The 12,548-nt window shown below is 36.5% G+C and overlaps 1 protein-coding gene across 1 annotated transcript in view; it reads right to left on the reverse strand.

Annotated features, from left to right (window-relative positions):
* Window positions 1-302: 302 nt before the first annotated feature.
* LOC143201981 (midasin) overlaps window positions 303-12,548 on the reverse strand; it is a 216,725-nt gene continuing 204,479 nt past the window's right edge. Inside the window, exons 24-39 of the mRNA XM_076413235.1 lie at window positions 11,997-12,487; window positions 11,431-11,619; window positions 10,947-11,368; window positions 10,702-10,844; window positions 7,395-7,621; window positions 6,805-7,228; window positions 5,846-6,142; window positions 5,078-5,455; window positions 3,753-4,754; window positions 3,316-3,558; window positions 3,116-3,257; window positions 2,427-3,061; window positions 2,137-2,368; window positions 1,938-2,077; window positions 1,501-1,720; window positions 303-1,444 (exon numbers count right to left, since the gene is read on the reverse strand). Coding sequence (XP_076269350.1) covers window positions 381-1,444; window positions 1,501-1,720; window positions 1,938-2,077; window positions 2,137-2,368; window positions 2,427-3,061; window positions 3,116-3,257; window positions 3,316-3,558; window positions 3,753-4,754; window positions 5,078-5,455; window positions 5,846-6,142; window positions 6,805-7,228; window positions 7,395-7,621; window positions 10,702-10,844; window positions 10,947-11,368; window positions 11,431-11,619; window positions 11,997-12,487 — 6,249 coding nt within the window. The 3' untranslated portion in view covers window positions 303-380. The remainder of the gene's footprint in view (window positions 1,445-1,500; window positions 1,721-1,937; window positions 2,078-2,136; window positions 2,369-2,426; window positions 3,062-3,115; window positions 3,258-3,315; window positions 3,559-3,752; window positions 4,755-5,077; window positions 5,456-5,845; window positions 6,143-6,804; window positions 7,229-7,394; window positions 7,622-10,701; window positions 10,845-10,946; window positions 11,369-11,430; window positions 11,620-11,996; window positions 12,488-12,548) is intronic.

A 12,548-nucleotide genomic window follows, 5' to 3' on the forward strand; every position in this document is an offset into this window, starting at 1 on the left:
CTTAGGGGTAGCAAACTCGCTTGATTATTTCTCTCGGTTTGAAATTCAAATCCCATGTCTTCACTTTTCACTTCACTTCTTCTTTTCCAAACTCTAAAAAACTTATGCCATGTAAAACGGTTTTAATCGAACAAAGAATCAATAAACTGACGCAAAAGGATACTTGGTATAAGTGTATTGATGTCGATGGAAGTTATACTGCAAAATAAAACAATTTTTACAATCACAAAACCTCTTTTTTCACTTATGGGAACTTATTGAATACGCTATATAAGGAAAGGGGAAATAAATTAAAACAACGGTTTTGTTTCACATTTATTTTAATAATAAAATTAAACAGATACAATACACGTGGAACAGTAACCTTTAAGCTTAAATAATTAGATAGTAAATTCTGAGGTAACAATTTCGAACCACTGCCTCAAAGCATCGCTCAACACCCTGGGAAGAGTGTTGACGTCCCGCAGGATAATGTAGAAAGCGAACGGAAACTCATCCATGTAGTTTTGTATCCCGTAAAACTTGCCATCTTTGAAGACTGTCGTTCTGATATCCAGTATGGAGTTTTTGTTTTCGGGGCTGTCTATGATGATACACACGGTGTTAATATTTTGAAGCTGCGCTCTTCTCACCGCGCGAGTGACGAAGGTTTTTCCTTCGGAAAACACGCCCCTACCGTCGCTGACTATGAGCAGCAGCTTGGCGGTCGCTACGGAAGCTGGGGCGCCTTGTTGCGCGAACATCTCCGTAACGAAACTCAGCAATTCTCCCACGCAGGTCTTCTGCTGATTGAACTGGAACTTTTGTAGCAAATGCGCGCCGCTGTTTTCCGTGAACGGTTCCGTGAGTTTATGGTGTACCTCCGTGGTTTCCCCGAAACCAACGACGGCCAACTGTCCGCTTTCCAGCAACGTTAAGGCTTTCGATATGAGGGACACGCATTCAAATGCCATCTCCTTGGAGTGGTTATCGGCCATGCTGGAGGAATCGTCGATGGCCAGCACGATTTGGTACTCTCGTTTGGAGGCTTTGGTTCGTCGCATCCATATTTTGTCTTTCCGGAATTGAGATGCTATGTACGGGATGATCCTCCTCATGTTTATCCTTCTGCCGGTCCTGTAATCCCCTTTAAGACGGCTCGCTTGAGTAGGTTCCAGTATCAGTCTTAATTTCTCAGATAGCTCTTGGGCTAAGGTTGAGGTGATCGACGATATCCTTTGCCAGGCCACTTCAGCCTCAGCTGAAACAGGCGAGGTTTTCCAAGAGGATAGTTGTTCCTCAACTTCCTTCCTACGGTTGTTGATCTCTTCATCTATATTACCATCATAGGTTTTCAGTAACTCAAATTGAGTGTGATAGGATGATTCATCGCCCCTTGGAACTGTATTCGTTGGTACAATTTCGCCTTCAATCTCAGTTTCCTTAACATCATCCACTATATCACCTTAAACAAAATATATTGAATTAAAAATTATTTTCTATTAAGAATAATAAAGTTACCTTCAGGATGTTGGGCTTTATTTTTGATTATTTCTTTGTTAGCCTCAGTCTTGGCCGCCAAGTCTTTTCGTAACTCAGCCACATCTACGTCCATGGCCTCATCTTCTTCAGGGACATTTTCGGTTCCCTCGATATTTTCGTCGTTGTCTTCAGCCTCCTCGCCCGGTTCGACGGTTTTCTTTTGTTCTTCAGCTTGTTCTCTTGTTGCTGTATCTAGAGTCTAAGATACGAAATGTGATAAATATATTTATGTTAGAAATGCTTCAGTACTATTTAGTATTGGGTTAATATAAAAGACCATCAAGAATAATTTTGACTACAAAAGAAAGATGGCGGTCACATTGCTGCAATGATTATAACAAGGAAACCAGGCGTGATATCAACAGGTTTTTGAATGTTTTTACAATCTTCTTGAAGAGATTTGTTTTTCATGTTACCTGAGTTTTTGTCTTTTCACTGGCATCTTTGATATGTTCATACATTTGGGCTCTATCATCGTCTTGTTCGTCTCTGTCGGTTGATTCAGTTTGACTATCAATAGTCTTCAGCCTCTTCTGGACAGGCTGGTCTACGTCGCCTGTTAAATAGGCAATATTTTTTGACATCTATGTTATCACAGGTTATTACAGTGGTTACCTAAACTGCGCTTTGAATCAGAAACGCCCGGTTTTTCTTTCTTCTTCTGCGGTACCTCCTCTTCCATGTTTGAACCTTTTACTTGATCAGCCGCACTGGTCTGTGCTGAGTGACCAGTATCACTTTCTTCCATTTGAGATTGTCCAACTCCATCTTTATCTGGTCGATCTTCTTGGTTCAGTTCGTCGATCGGCTGGTTGGACTTCATGTTCTCGCTGTTTGATGCTTGTGTCTATGTAAGGGCGGAAAAAAAGTTAAATGAAGTGTTTACAACTGCATCTGGTAGTTACCTTATCCGTGGCTTGTGCATCATCAGTTTCCATGGCTTCAACATTTTCCTGATTGGTGACATTTTCGTCCAAACCGCTTTCTTGGTTCTCTTCGCTGGCTTCAGGATCTTCCTCAGCTGGCTCATTTTCCATATCTTTACCCTTATTTTGATCTTGTTCCATTATTTCATCTTTTTCCACCTGTTCACGGTCCAAGTTTTCGTTATCGTTTTTAGTATCTTCTTCGTCGCTACTAAATTCGTCAACTTCGTCGCTTTGTTTATCTGGCCTGTCGTCTTCGCCAGTATCTTTGGGCATCTCCTCCATGCTGTCCTTATTTTCATCGATATCAAATGGATTCTCTTCGGCTTTTTCACCGTCGTTTTCTTCTCCTTCGTCCAATTGCAAATCGTCGGGTAAGTCCATGGGTTCAGGTTCCGGAAGTTCCGGTTGATTTCCGTGATACGGATCGACTTGCTGTTCGTCATACTCAGGTTCCTTCATCTCGTTGATGTCGTCCTTTTTCTCCGACGATTCACCTTGCTCCTTGTCTGGCTGTTTCTTTTGTTTGTCCTTGGAATTTTCATTCTTAGCGCCCAATTGATCTTCACCATCTTTTTCCCCTCCGGTGCCATCATCTTTATTCTCTTCTGATTCTGAAAGAGTAAAATCATGAACTTTGAGCTGTAATGGAGATGTGAATGATTTACCATCTTCGTCTTGATTGTCGTCCTTGTCTCCCCAGATTTCCTGGTCCACTTGATCGGCTCCTTTTTCGGTTTCTCCCATTTGTTCGTCAGCATCGGAATTGTCACTCTCCTCATCACTACTGTCTGAATTAGGTTTTTTGTCCTAAAAATTACGTTAACAATATAGTCTTCATTGTATATGCCGTTTTAGAGAAACGCACTTGTAATTTGCTATCGAAATCTTCGCTCATTTCTATTCCTTTATCTTCTTCCTTACAATCGGGGTCCTCATTATTTTCTTTCTCTTGCCCAGCCGGCTGTGCATCGTCTAATTGATCTTCAGATTCGATTTTGTCCGAGACATCACGCTCACCCTGTCCTTCCCCTAATCCCATACCGTCAGAGGGTTTACTGATGCCTTCTTTGTCCATTTCTTCACTCAACTCGGGAGGTATGCAAAAACCCTATAAATATATAACAATTTTAGTAGTACCTTGAAGTTTGAGTGATAAAATAACTAAAAAATAATACTTTTGGTCGTTCTTGAACCAGTCCTCGTTTCAGTTGAAATTGTTTTCGAGAGAGAAAATGCTACTATGTTATTTGAAAAACGACATTATTTTTGGGTTGCAATAACATATAACAAAGTAGTACTTACTTTTGTTGATAAATCGTTGAATATATTTAGGATTACTGATGTTAACTTACAAGTGGTGCGATATGCACATACTTGTTGGGTAATAAAATAATGAGTAAGTTGCAACACTTGATCCAAAAGTGGGAGATATTGTGCCGCCATTGATTTTAATCTTTCGGTGGGTTGTGCTGCATCGCCAAGAAGAACTTTGATTAGTTCTTCCACATGTTTCAGTATGTTATTTAAGTCTAATGAAGATACATCGGACGCCAGGTTCTCCATTATCAAGGACTTCAGATGATTTTCTCTTATGGCCTCATCAGTATCTTCATCAAAGCTTTTGTTCAAGTTAAGACCGCGATATTTCTTATAAATATTCTGAATCGATATTAAGATAGAGTCACTGGATTCTTGTAAAATTGTGTCCGCGTTAGTAATGTGTCGGTCCTCCACATTTCCGTCGTTCTTCTCCATTATCTTATCGAACGTTTTTATCAGCCAATCGATGGTGTTTGTCACAGAAATTGGATACATGACGACCCTCAAGCCACTTAAATGTTCACGTAACGTCTTTACATCATCGAACATTTGAGCTCTGTTGTTCTGAGGTAAAAATCGAACTTGGACAGGCACGTGTTCGACACAAGGCAACTTGTTTTCCGTTTTTCTTAGCTGGGTCGACAGTCGCTTCACAGCGGAGTGTATCTCTTCGACGTCTTTCATCGCCGATTGCCAAGAATCGTCATTTCTGTACCGAATTTTGTTATATGTCGGTTCGATCGTTGGTATATCGATCAAATAGGACTCCATCGATTGTTCCGTTAAACAAGACTCTAGGATGGTTTTGATTTGTGTCGTTACGATACAAGTTGAATCTATAGCTTCTTGGATTTCCGTCAAATCTTCTACGGTAATGTAGTCTGAGTTATGACAAGTCTCGTGAATTAGTCTGCTGTAGCTGCGGAGATAGTAGTACGAGCGTGTGGATTGGGTTAGATTTTTCTTTTGGTATTGGCAGTACGTCTGAAAAACAGTGATCAAAATAATAAAATTATCATCAACAAAAGCCTATTTATGGGAAAAAAAATTAATAATTTATACTAAGTTTAATCGTGCCACAACAAAATCATAATTTGATGGTACTAAATACTGAAATGGGAATCTTTGAACTACCATGAGATGGTATTATTTCTTAATTGGATGAAAATCGTTTCTTATGCATACATTTTTTGAGATATGATAACAGTTGGCAGTCAGAGGGTAAAATAAAAAAGTATATCTTGCCCAACAATAAACCTTATCGAATAATATATTATCTTTAGGAAAATTTCTTTAAATGTACTTACCAAAAGTTCCGTAGCAAATCCTCTGCATCTCTCAATGTTGGGCATGCCCAAATCCTTCGCGGGATTAACCAGAGACCTCTCCAATATATCGAAACGCGCGAGGCACTTGTAATAATACATCTCGCACGAATCCCAAACAGTTAAAATTTTCTCGTCCAATCTGTTGTGCATCAAATGATCGAAACTGGCGGCCAAATTGACGGGGCTCGTGGTAAAATTCTCGCAGACACGCTTCAGCTTCACATCGACTATACCTTTCTTGTACGAGAGGCCCATCTTGGACAGGGCTTGGAAAAGGTCCGTCAGAGCCCGGTGTTTCTGTTGCAGGACGCTTTTTGCCTGAGATACCTGTTTTTCCTTGGGTAAAGTCCGATCGACCTAAACGAAAACGAAGCTTTCAGTTGGAACTGCATCAAGTTATGCTCTGTTAGATTTTGTCGAAGGAAATTTCTATCAATTTTTTTGGTGAAACGGTTATACTAGAAGACTTCGGTATTCTGATTTATTAATTTAATGACTTCTGTCACTTAAGTCATCTTTAAAAGCAGTCCATGCTTAGATTAAGTACAGATTACTTGAAGACAATTCCTGTAAATGACGTTTATAGGAATTTTAATTCGAAAAGATATTTGATTAGTAAGATATCAAATAATAGTTTTGAAGAAAACTAAATCAATTGGTAGGCCAAATCAAAAAATTGTTTTTTTTTCAATAGCGATTATTTTGTATCTATGATTATGCATTATTTTTATGTTTTATTTGTTTTACCTCAAGATTTCTCAGGTGGGAACTAGTCTCGATGACGTCGGTGATAAAACCGTCGAGGGTTTTTACCAAAAGGGGATACTCGGTCCCGGAGATGGCTTCTTTACATATCTTTCGCGCTCTGGCGAGGAAGGGAACGTCCTTATTAGGAGCCTTAATGAGGTACGAGTCGGGATCGAGCGTATAATGATAAGCTTTGGGATTTTGGCGTTGAGGTCTGTCCCACACGCCGATGCTCTCTATCGAGTTCTCCGCTGACGGACTGTATAAGTAAGTTGTCACAGGTTGTAGCATGGCTTCCTAAAAACAATATATTTCTTATGATGAACAGAAGTAGAAACAAAAAAATCCGTAAAGACGTTAAAATATTTTGGATTTGTTTAATAAATTGTTAATAACGTTAATAAAGCGTTATTAAATTAAAATGTCAAAATTGTATGTTTTAATGTAGCTAACCTTGAAAATTAACAATCCGGATGCAATAGTTGATCCTTAGGAATTTCGGTAACTTTTATTTAATCTAGTTTTAGTTAAATTTAAGTGTTATTTTAAGTACAGATTAATTTCAATAGCTGAGTTAAATATTAAAGTTGAAGAGGAATGAGATTGATTCATTCATTCATGAGATCATTACTTTTTACTATCGACTGTTTCTTCAGTTGTGTAACTTCACTTATTACTTTCGGACCTACTAGTTTCATTCGACTAATTTTTAACGTTCTGATTTTGCCATTCTAGCCGCGATCTTGAAATTATTTTTTGAATTTATGAATACATAGTTTACATACATTTATGCTACATATTTATATTTTATATATGTGGTTTTATGTTTTGTTTGTAGAATGATTGTAAATAACAATATATTGTACATTAATAAAGAAGCATTTTGGAACTCTATTTTTCAAGATTATTTATTAATGTAATAAGGCAAAAAGAGACATTTATCATGAAATTTTACATACCTTGAACTCTCGCACGGATTTATGCAAAGCCTTGTGAGTTTTATCAACAGTGTCCTTGATGGACCAGTAGTTGACGTCCTTCCACCTTACGATCTTCACGTATTCTCTTAATTTTTTCTCGATTGGCATTCGTACGTCCTTGACCTTTTGGGCAATGGTCGACGAGAACTGTGTAAAGTAGTGGTACACGTTCCAGAGTATGTTGATGAAGGATTCGGTGCGCGTTGTCTTCGTTAGGAATATGGCGTGGAGGTGGAACGTAAAGATGAGATTCAGGCGGCTGTCGAACTCGGCCAGCGGAGATTTGGAGATGAATTTCTCGAGGATGTCGATCAGATCGGCTTCAGACACTTTCTCCTCGACCGTATACTGGGTCATTAAGTTGTACATGTATATCCACCATTTTCTTATCGATTTTTTCATACTGGAAGAAATACAGAGTAGTAGAAAGTTTCGGTAAGGTAATGTATCAATTGAAAAGTCACTGGTATGGCTAATAAAAAAATCCTAATGTGAAAAAGATCTTATTTGTTCAAAATGGTTTTTTATTAGTTGGCCCAGCGATTATATCTCGATTAAATTGGACTTACTCTTGGAATGTGCTGTTCAACAAATCCTTCCACCTGTTTAGCTCAATCTTCCGCCAGGATATTATTTGTTGTGTAAGATTTGGCGAGAAGTGTATCAGACTGATGCCAGAGTGTGCTACCTGTTCCCATTCGTGACATTTTTGTAGAAGGACATCGAAGCCGGTCAAAAACCGGGATAATGGACTGGTTATGTCGAAATTGACGATTCGATCAATTACTGTTAATATCTGAAAGATAATTTGTGAAATAATGAACAATTCTATTTCTAAATTCAAAACCTTATAGTAAAACAATTTTTCTCTGAAAAAAGTCATCTCTGGCTTAAAAGAAGTTATTGCAGATCCAATAAAATCAAATTTTGTCGATTATTAACTTAATTATAAAGAAAAAATTGTATATCTACATATAAACTGAATTGGCACAAACTTTAAAGGTTTTTTTTTTAATAAAAAGTTTTTTCCAAACAATATTGGAAATTTTCTCTAGGCGGTGACATTTTTTGAAAGTTAATTGTCATTTAGAAGGCCCACAGGGTAGTATCTTGGGACCATTCCCGTATCTTCTATACTACTGATATTTCAACAACAAAACAAATGGTACTTGGAACATTTGCCATAGATCTAAAGCTGTAGAAAAAGTACAAGTAACGGTCAATAAGATCTACAAATGGACTAAAGCCTGGAAAATACAGCTTAATAGCTCCACATCTGTCCATGTTAATTTTGAGTTACGGCGAAATGACAAAAACCTAATTATATCAGTTGACGGATGCCGGATTTCTCAATGTTACAAGAAAATCAGAGTACATTAGACTCAAAGTCAGGCAATTGTACTGGTTAGTCAGAAGATAATCTCAAGTTGATCTAAAATTAAAGAGATTGGTTTATCAGTCAATCATAAAGCCAATTTGGACCTATAGGATGCAAATACTGGGTTGCACTAAAACATCAAACCAAATAGTAATCCAACGCACCCAAAACAAAGTTCTAAGATTAATTACCAATGAATATTGTAACGTAACTAACGAAGAGCTGCACGATGACCTCGAGATCAAATGGATTTTCACGTGATCTACGATTTCGCCTTAAAACATACAATAAGCTTGCTAAATCACAGCAAAGTGGAAGCAATGCAGCTACTGGACAACATGCAGGACATCAGAAGATTGAAACGAACCAAACACGAACTTTTTTAGTGTATAAGTGAATTCTTAACTTTAGCTTAAGTAGATTAGTTTTATTTTAATTTGGGAAATCCATACTGATGTATTAATTCCGTACTGTCTAGTGGTGCGCTAGTGACGTGCTAGTGGATTAATGCAAGTACAACAGAACAGTAGCAATGAATTAATTTGTAAATTAAGATTATACTAAGCAATCTGATGTAAGATTGTAATTCATTTAAACAATTAGAAGGCTAAGTTAGCAACAAGAGGTGTAGGTAGAGATATCAAAGAGATTTACACAGCCCAAAAGTAATAGTTTGGAGCACGTTAACGTGTTCGTTTAGAGGAGTGTTGAAGAATATTTGAAGGGTATTTATAACAAGAAACCTGAAATGATGATGATTGTAATAACGCCAATTACTATTATTTTATTTATGAAGATTGAAATGTGAACTTTCCTACTGGACGCACAGTATAATCCCTTTAATAATACACAAAACTGTTGACGAATCGTTAACAAATCTTAAATAAAACATCAGAATAAGAGAGCTTCGTAACAACATGAACGAAAACAACTAAGCAATCGCAAGGCCAGGCAAACAATAAATAATGTATCAAAAGGGTGGCGCTTTATGGTCTATTTTAAATAACAATTTAATTAAACTAAGGCCTCCTTTATATGAATAACATTATACAACAGCTTGTTACATAATTCATATTGGGACTGAGCCATATTACTGCTTTTATATTACACTTTTTCTCATGCATTATTCCTGGAGTAGCTGGGAGAGCCCAGCGTACATAAAGGTAATCAAAATACTTCTTTCGAGGACTTTGTTTTTTTTTTCAATCGCAAACGCTTCAGTTTGGGATATATTTCAAGGAACATACATAATGAAAATCGAACGGTGGTACAGCGAGAAAAAAATTCTGAAATTATTGCCTCCCTATAGGCACTTTTGTTCCCGTAGTTCCACCATTAATATGGTTTGAATTTGGAGGAAAAAACGCTTTATATGTATTACGTGTTTCAATAACTTTCCGAAGGAACATCTGTTCGTTAATAGAAGAACTAAATATTTGAGGTTATTTTAACATTTTATCTCTCATAAGCGATAATAAAAATTGATCGTGATTTAGTTTGTTTTAATTTGTTAAATGTAAACACACAGTTTTACAGCGCGATGAGTTTTACATCACTGAAACAAAAATACATTTCAGTGTCCCATAACATAACAATAAAACAGTCAATATACGTCATCAAAATTTATAGTGCAACGTTGCCGCACCAAATTTTGGTTTTCGTTTATTTTTACTCTGACAACAAAATACTAATGTAAATAAAATAATGAAACAAAAACGTTATAAAATATAATTTATTTTAACATTATGGTACATCCAATGCATATTTATTGAAGGACTTTTAATTTAATGAACTATAATTAATTAAACAGCCACAATAGTTTGTAGGTTAGAGTTTTTTATTATTTTTACCTTGACATATAACAACAGTGTCGACCAGTACCAATACAAATAGAATTTTATAGACCCATTTGGTTACATGTTTGCGTAAAGTAATGCTAATTAAAAGGGATATTACGTTTTTATAAATTTGGCAATACGACGGTGTCAATGACGTGCAATGGCTGTTTTATTGGACTATAGTGATAAATTGAAATCTTGATTCAAAATAAAGGTTAAGATATGGCCTGAACTTGATTGTTTCATCTCGAAGCAAGTTAAGTTATTATTGTATATTTTTAGGCAAAAATTCGCCAAAGCAGACTCTATAGAAAAAAACCTATCAGGATAATGTTCCTACTCACACTGTTCAATTAAACATCGAAAATGAACCAGTTTTTGCTAGCTATGGGCAACATTTTTAATAACATATTTGTTCAATTTCATTTCAAATAGCTATTAAACCATGAATCGGTAGTCAAATACGAAGAAAATACGTTAAAAGTAGAATTGTGCAGACAGTTTATTGAAAGTGATAGCCAGCGGTAATTAGAAACAATTTCCGTATAATCCTATCTTTTCGTCGCCTGATTATTAGTTATTTTTATATTAGTAATATGATAAACTATCACAGCACAATATGGACAGTATAAAGTATATGAGTTACATTTTTATACATACCGTGTTCAATGTTGGTTGGTCTGGCCATTCCATCAAGAGCTCCTTGACTTTAGCTTTTAGTTCATCAAGAACATGATAGCAGTTCTTCACTTCTTCTACATCAGCATCCTTGTAGAAATCTTTGTTCGTATTTGTAGTACAATCTGTAAAATTGTAATTGAAACAAAGTAAGTGACGTTTTTGAAATTCTAGTTGGTTAGAGGTTCATCTTATTGATTTTTTTTTCAAAATAAATAAAAACTGACCTATTTCAGCAACCAGGAATCGTCGTACGCCATCTAAAAGTACGCTTAAACTGCCAAACAGACTCAAATCCGTCGTATACTTAAAATTGGACGAGTATTCGTCGGTTATCAGTCGTGCTATCTTGAATCTCTCTAGTAGGGGTGTTGTAAAGTCCGGCACTATATTCTTATCAAATTTCAAAGATATCCATTCAGATTTCGTAAAGTTATTGAGGAGGACAGAGTGCAGGTCGATGACATACTGTATATCATCTTCGGTAATAGCTTTAACACTGTCTGGAATTATTTCTGGTGGTGAAGGAGGACTGTCTGTTAATCCAGTATCCTGTAAATCAGCGAAGTCACTAACGTGGTAGTTGGTGAACATTTCATTCAGTTCGTCATCGATTTGTTCTTGTTCGGATTTATCGTCACATTTGGTTCTGTAAAGGAAATAAGTATAGAGTGTTGTGTGTTTCCTTCAGTTTTATGGATGAGTACTCACTTTATCTGGTAGAGGCTTGCAGATTTTTGCTGTTCCTGTTCCTCGTGTTCGCGTTGTTGATTCCATAAGTTCACAAAACAAGTCAATAAATTATTGAATTTGGCCATTATGGTTTTATCCAATGTTCCACCATTCTTAGCTTTGATAACGTTGTAATTGAAATAGTCCTGAATGCCACATTTTAGTAATCTGAAAATTTTGAAGGCTGTTTAATAAGTTTTGTTATTATTATTTTCTGTTGAGTATCAGGCTGCAAATGTACCTGATATAGGTCTAGTAATATATTGCCAAAAGATTTCGGTTTTTGAAAACTCTATGTTAATAAGTGGTGTGAAAGTGGGTGTGAATAAAACAAACATCAGTTTTTTTGGCTTAGCTCCAAACTGGTAAAGTAACAATTTCAGATTATTGACTGTAACTTTTTTGGCCAAATGAATGAAAAATGTGTTAAATAGTAATGAATTATGGAATGATAAATTAAAAAACTATTGGAACATGGTACTTCCAACCTCAATATTTTTTTATTGTATTTTTATTGTCAAACGACAAAAAATATAAATATTTACCTCAAATATTCCTTCTTTCTAACATAATCGCCTTTTTCTAAAATCTTATGGATGAACGTATTTATACTTCCATGCGTGTAGTTGTCTATGTAGTCGCCCATATCGGTGGTGGTTTCATTTAAAGCCGGGAACGAGACGAGTCGGACTAATTCCTCCTCCAAATCCAAATTAAACCGAACTCTGTGATTGTATTTCAGGAGTTCCCGCCTCGCCCAGTAAAGTTTCAGATGCAAGCCGTAACGTAACTGGGCCACATTGGCTAATAGGGGTTCGACAATGTCTGGATAAGAGCAGCGATACGTTTTCCATTCGTGTATGATGCGATCGAAACTGGGTAAACTTGTCTCAAGTCGTTCTATGTGACGGACGGCTCGCTGGATGCGATTCTCGCTTACGTCCGAAAGAGATTTCAAGTTTTCCAGCAAGCTGTTGTCTAGGGCATCGGTGATAAGTTTCCTGTTGAGTACTCCATCGAAGGCGTGTCTGATTCGCTAAAAATTGAAAGTGACTATTAATTATACTGTCAATCTGTTTATAGTTTTTTAAAATGTT

This window comes from Rhynchophorus ferrugineus, unplaced genomic scaffold (assembly GCF_030347505.1).
Source record: "Rhynchophorus ferrugineus isolate W39M unplaced genomic scaffold, kcgeb_rfMv2 rfM9, whole genome shotgun sequence".
Classification (NCBI taxonomy): Eukaryota; Metazoa; Arthropoda; class Insecta; order Coleoptera; family Curculionidae; genus Rhynchophorus; species Rhynchophorus ferrugineus.